General features: G+C 48.8%; 1 protein-coding gene across 1 annotated transcript in view; it reads right to left on the minus strand.

Moving 5' to 3' along the window:
* SLC12A8 (solute carrier family 12 member 8) overlaps nt 1-6,458 on the minus strand; it is a 48,843-nt gene extending 42,385 nt beyond the window's left edge. The window contains exons 1-4 of the mRNA XM_080621053.1: nt 6,353-6,458; nt 5,450-5,596; nt 2,494-2,685; nt 36-267 (exon numbers count right to left, since the gene is read on the minus strand). Coding sequence (XP_080477179.1) covers nt 36-267; nt 2,494-2,685; nt 5,450-5,596; nt 6,353-6,421 — 640 coding nt within the window. The 5' untranslated portion in view covers nt 6,422-6,458. The remainder of the gene's footprint in view (nt 1-35; nt 268-2,493; nt 2,686-5,449; nt 5,597-6,352) is intronic.

Below are 6,458 nucleotides of genomic sequence, written 5' to 3' on the forward strand. Positions count from 1 at the left end.
CCCTTGATCCCAATGTGATGAACCCCCCATTTTACCTGGATCAAGGTGTGTAAAGGATCCGATGACAAAGTCCAGTGTTGAGACAGCCAGTAGGAAGAGCAGCAGGAGCTGGAGCCTGATGATCCACTTCACCCCAGCCAGGTTGATGCCCAGCAGTCCCAGCAGGACAGCGAGGGAGATCCCGCGCACTGCCCAGATGCTGCTGAGGCTCAGGACATCTGCAATGGACTCTGCAAAGCCAGTGATGTACATGGCACCTGCAACACACTGAAGAACAGAGTTCTGTGAGTGTGCCATGGCAGAACAAGAGATCCCCATCCACAGCCCCCATGCTGGGCTGAGGGGTCTCTGTTCAGACAGATAGATGTGCTGTCACAATACAATCTTCAATGTTACTCTGGTCTACAGGGACTGGACCTTACTGCAATAAGACAGCACACTGCTAGAGCAGCATACATACTGCCCAGGTAAACAGAGAAGGCTGGACACTAGGGCCAGCAGCCCACCAACTTCCCACTGGCTTTAAAATTTACCCCCCCATTAATGTTCCAGGAGAAACCACACTGGATTCTTCAAGGCAGAAAAGGATGAGTCAACCTCTAAGTCTCTTTCCTTCTTCTGTTTCCATGAAGGAAAGGGTCCCAATCCAACACCTGCCTGAAGAACGGCAGTTTGCTTCTCCCTTCATCGCCTCCCAGGGTTATTTTTAACTCAGTGTTTAGTTTGGATGTAAAATCTGATGTTTCGCCGGCTCCCCATCTCACTGCTGGAATGGAGCCTGCACTTTCAAGGATGGTGCATTATGCAAGCTGTGCCCCCTGAGCTCCAGGGAAAGCTGCTTGTTTGTCGTGCTGCAAGATGGGACATGCGCAGCTCAGAGTCAGGCCTCAAACCCCACTGCAGGGCAGCAATCCTAAATACCAGGACATTTCCCTCCAGAGGTTCCCGCTAGCTGACATTTCAGCAACAACCCTTTCCAGTGCACGGCATCCCTGGCGAACCAGCTTGGGGCACACAGCTGCACGCTGGCATGGGTAGTGTGACCTTGGGTCCCACAACCCCATTATCCCTGTCCACAGGTGAGGGATATGCAGCACAGGTCCACATCCCAGGAGGACAGCAAAGCCCAACTGGGTCTCAGCTCACCTTGGCTGTTGCAGCAGGAGCTCATTTCTGCAGCAGCCCCAGGGCACTGAGCCACCACTCACCTCCCAGGGAATGTGGCCAGTCATTCCCCACTTGCCCCAGTCAGACCAAGGAATGGGGAATATCCCCATTTCTGCCTGGACTCGCCTTGTGTCTGAGGTTACAGGGCTCCATGAGCATCTTGTAGTGGGGAAGCGGCCTGTAGCTGGTGCAAAGCACTTTGGGCAGAAAGCAAGGCCAAAGAGAAGGGAAAGGCATCAGTTTTCAGGAGCAGGCAAAGCGTTCCAAACAAGCTGCCAGCTCCCACCCCACAGCACCCATCCGCACGGGATGCCTAAGCAGGGGCCAGGACTGCCGCAGCACAGCTTTTACAAGCCTCAGGACAGGCTGCAACCTGATTACTTTCCCAGATAGGGTCCACTCGGAGAGCAAGAGTGGAAAATATGACAGGAAGGATTCTCATGTGTGGCCCATTTCCATATCTTGGCTTGTAACTGTGTTCAGTTTGTGCTTTAGGGACACTTGCTTTAACATGGCGTGAAAGGAGAAGAGGGGATTGGTTTTGGCTTGGGCGTTGTTACGGGGTTTTGGAGATTGTTGTAAGCCAGTCAGTTAAAAACAAACCTCAATAAAAGTGCTTTTCTGCTTACCACATTTTATATTGTTCATAACATTTTTATGGGGGAGGGGGTTAAGTTACTGCAGGTTTAAGAGATAACTTTCCATTTTTTATGTTTACTACTTGTGTATTTCAGTGCTTCACCACCATGACAGCTCCTTGGGGCCTTTCAGAAAAGCCAGAACTGTGACTTTTGCTCCTCAAGAAGTCAATTAGCTGTGGCCCTTACTGCTGCCTGTACCTCCTCCCATACCAGCTCCACTGCTCCTGACTCCCACAGGGAAGCAGCCAAGGTGTACTGGTCCCTAAGGGCATGGGGAGCATGCCAAGGCCAGTACGCCAGCCCACAGCCACTCACTGTGCTTTAGGTGGCCACCCTGGCCTCTCCCACCTCCGCTTAATTTCAGTCTCCCACCAGCAACGGCAAGTCCTGGCAATGGGGGTAATTTGGGATGGGAGGGCATGTTCCACACAGTTTGCTTGCTCAGACAGCCAGTTCCTCCACTGCTGTGACCCATGCCAGGCAGCTTATTGCCATGTGCAGGCTTGCTCTTGGGGAGCACAGTGGGGCTGGATGCACCCCGAGGTGCTCTCACATGCTGTCCAGCATGGTGGAGCATTACTCAGATTTTACTTGAAGCATTGCTCCCTGCAGCAGGAGAGCACATATGGTCAATGTCTGCATTGCAAAGTTTCCAAATCTTCTTTAAATAATTTATTTTAATTACCTGTCCGAAAATATAAAGGAGGCCAATGGTGCCTCCTACTTGACCTCCAAGGACAGTAGAAATCATGGAGTAGACCCCTCCACTTCCAACGCTGCACTTCTCACACACCCCAATTCCAGATAAGACTGTCACCAGGGCAACCAGGATGACAAAGGACACCAGAAACATGCCCATTACAATGCCAGTGTTTCCCTGGAATGGGGGGAAAAAAATTAAATGAAGATAAACTTACATCAGCTCTGTCGAGACAGAAAAAGGACCTGCCCACTTCTAGTCTTTGACTCTGGAGTCATTACACAGTAAAAGAAACACACACACACACACACACACACACACACACTCCCACTTATCTAAAGAATGTAACTGATTGCCAAATTCACAGTTCCTATTGGCACTCTTTTGAAGAAGACCTGTCTTGTCCTGGGGCTGCCTGACCTTTGCATAAGCTCCTGCTCCCTGAGGAGGCTCCTGCAGGTTTTGTGCTGTGGTCTAAAAAGAGCAGGTCAAACAATTCAGCCACCATAGGTAGGCGATCACCACCTATTTGTATGCTTTAGAATGACATGCTTGAAAAAGTCAGAACACTTTCATGACAAAAAGTAGTTTCAAATTAAATTTGGCATCTCCCAAACCATGAGATACCAAAGAACAACACCCCAGAGGCAACACAGCGTGGAAGATAAATAATCCTCTCACAAACCAGCACACGCTGGCCCTTATCTACAGGACATACACCAAGTGCAGGTGGCTCTTGCTCACCCTGTACTCAGGGCAGTTTACTGCAGAGGATCCAGCCCCACTGAATAAAACCCCAATGCTTCCTGCTTGGGCAGAGGGAGGGCCCCAGGAGGAGCTGCTGCACCAGCCACGGGCTCACCACGGGGTGAACAGCAAAAGCCTCTGAACAAACCCAGCCACAGGTCCCAGTTGGCAGCTTTAAGCATCAGCATAGCCCTTATTTTGGGGGTTCAGTTTGCCATTTAGGTCAGATTTTCAGGAAGAGAAGGCATTCAGTACCTCCAAAAGCACTTAAGCACCTCTTTGGAGCTTGGGACCTTCCATCCCTCTTGCACATGGCTGTAATTTATTTTCCAGAGTCAGAGGTTTTCCATCCCTCGCGCTGCAGCCCACCTTCCCCTGCTGACAAACCACTCAGTCCAGCGATTCCAACTGTATGATCAGAAATCTCCTCCAGTGCCCAGCGCTTCATTAACACCTGGCCTTCCCTCCCCTGTCTTTACTCATATTACAGGCCATGTCCTCATCCTCCTTTCCAACCTTGCTCCAGCAGCGCTTGTTTCTGAGGTCATGCTAGCCTTGACAGGGTTTGTTTATCACCAGCACTAAAAGGCTGCTTCCCAGCTTTGGGGTGGGTTGAAATCCCAGCGTTTTTTCTCTTCTCTCTTTTTTGTGAAACAATAGAAAACATATCCAGGATGTTGCTATCATCAGAAGATCCTATTCTGGTTTAGCATCCCGCTGCCTTTGACAGGGGCGTTATCTGGTCAGTAGGGAACAGAGCCAAGGTTTGTTATAAACGCAGCTGCTGGCTGGGTCAGCACCACAGCCTGCTAAAACCCAATACTACTCTTTAAAAGAACAATTGTTCTTTTTATTCAGCAGCTTACCCTCAGGTTAAAAGGGTTAATAAATCTGGCATGTGTCAGAAAAGGAAATGACAAAGCAAAGCACACATACACAAACATACACATAGCCCTGGGCTCTTCCCAAAACTGCTGGTGTCACCAGGCTATGGCAGCAGCTAGGTAATGGGCAATTCCATGGTTTCCACAGAAGAAAGGGTTAACACAAAAAACAGGGAGGAAAGCTGGACTCACAGCAACAATAGCAAATAGAAAGTGGGAAGAAAGAGCCCCCATTAAACACTGATGCTTACTTATGCATGCGTGCTGGAAGGGGTTAGTGCAGAGTCGCAATAGTTGTTGAACATTTCGGCCAGATTAGGGTGCTCTGGAATTGCAAAGCTTCACCAGCCCTAGTCTGGAAATTTATAGCAAAAGTCTGACTCTGTGAATGGATTCACTTATGCCTGTCCTCTGCCAGGGGAGCCCTCTGCCAACCCCAACTTCTCCTCCCTTCCTTTTATGCTGTCCTTCAGCTGTTTCAGTTTTTCTTTTATTTACTGGCTTTATTTGTATTCGTGTTTGCTCCAGCAGTAACTTGCTTTCAAAGGAGACATGGAGGAAGTAAGATCAGGAGGAAAAGTGAGCTAGGAAAATCACCCCAACTTCACCACCATGACTGCAGCTCCTCTCAAAGCCTCTGGCAAAACTGTTTTCAATACAGAGTGCAAGTGTCTTCCTCCTCCTTTTGGAAGATGTTCACCACGTCTGTGACACAAACTCGTGCCTGTGATATGAACTCTGCCTGGATCTCAAATCCCACATGTCCCTAGGGGAGCTTTCAACGTTTTGCATCAGCAGTTGGAGCAGAGACACTCTTCCAGGCTCTGACCCTCAGTGAGATGATATTCTGGATGCACAAATGGAAATCGCTTCGACAGCGATGTCAGTTTCACCCGATTGAGGAGCCTCCACTCAAGACATCAGGGACTCCAACACTGACACATTTGGAAGAGACCTGCTTCAGTGGTGTTGGGAAGAGACTGAGCAGCTGTAACTACAGCACTACACTTCACCTGAAAAGCAGCTATTTTGTCCCAGCAATACAACACAAGGATGTCCCTGTTCATTGTCGAGGTTGGTAGTTGTGTTTTTCTTCTTTCCTAAAGCTAAAGCAGGAAGCCACTTACAAAGACCACTTCAGCTTTACATTTTAGTGGAACTTTCTGAAATGCTACAAAACACGAGAGGACATAAGCAATGCCTACAGTGAACAGCACAGAATCCAAAGCATTTGGGTGGTGATGGAGATACAAGGTTAGGAGATGGGGAGGAAAATGCTCATTCACACATTCAGCCAAGTCAGCACTCACCACAAGCCATCCTGTCCTCAGGAAAAGAACCACTCCAAAAATGTTGATCATGCAGGAGGTGAAGACGCCATCCCATGTTCCAAAAAGCACTGGCTCCCACACAAAAAGCTGGATCTTCCACCAGGGCTTGGTCTGTGTTTGAGAAACCTAGAGAAAAGCAAAGCCTTTGTTTTTACCTCTTGTGTTATGTAGGCAGGCTGCAGAAGAGGTGCAACAGCCAGACACCAGCAGTGGGAAGGCCATCAACAGCTGCTAAGGCACTACTTTGCTGCAAGTTGTCTCTAAGGTGAAGGGGCAGCAGAGCTGCTGGGGAACCTGGAAGAGAGGGTTCCCTGTAATACCCTATTTATACTCTTGTAGGATAAGCAGCAACAGAATCCTACTCAGCCTCAGCAAATTTAACCCCATTGATATTATATGAATCAAAAAGACCATTCAAGAGGTCCTTTACAGAGCCTACAGCTACACATGGTGCTTTTCCTTACGTCCCTGCCAAGCACCTCACCAAGACAAACAGGGTCCTCAGTTCACTGGAGAAGTCTCTTAGATGAGACAAGTGAGGCTGAACCAACTGGGACTGACAGAGTAGGTTAAAGTGGTCTTCCTATCACAGAGTCATCTCTGATCAGGACATGACATTTCTGGAGGAGATTTCAGAGCTGCTGGAACAGAGACCTGAAACTCCAGCAAAACTACAATTCTCCCATTGCAACCACTCCCTCCTGCCTTCTGGAAACCAAGTCTCCTCTTTCCCTTTCTAAATAATATACCTCTGGTTTACACAGCAAACAGAAGGGCAGTTTTCTTACTCTTGGTAAACACCAGCCACAAAGGTGACCAAGAGGTGCAGAGACCATGGAGATGGAAACATGGGCTATGAAAGGAAATGGCTTTCCAATATACCTGCTGTGCTTCCTCATGGAACAACTCTTGGACATATCCCTCACTTCTGGCACCATTCAGGCTGAACATCGTATCCTTTGCTTTGCCGTGGCCTGCCCAACTCACA

This window comes from Psittacula echo, assembly GCF_963264785.1.
Source record: "Psittacula echo genome assembly, chromosome: 6".
Classification (NCBI taxonomy): domain Eukaryota; kingdom Metazoa; phylum Chordata; class Aves; order Psittaciformes; family Psittacidae; genus Psittacula; species Psittacula echo.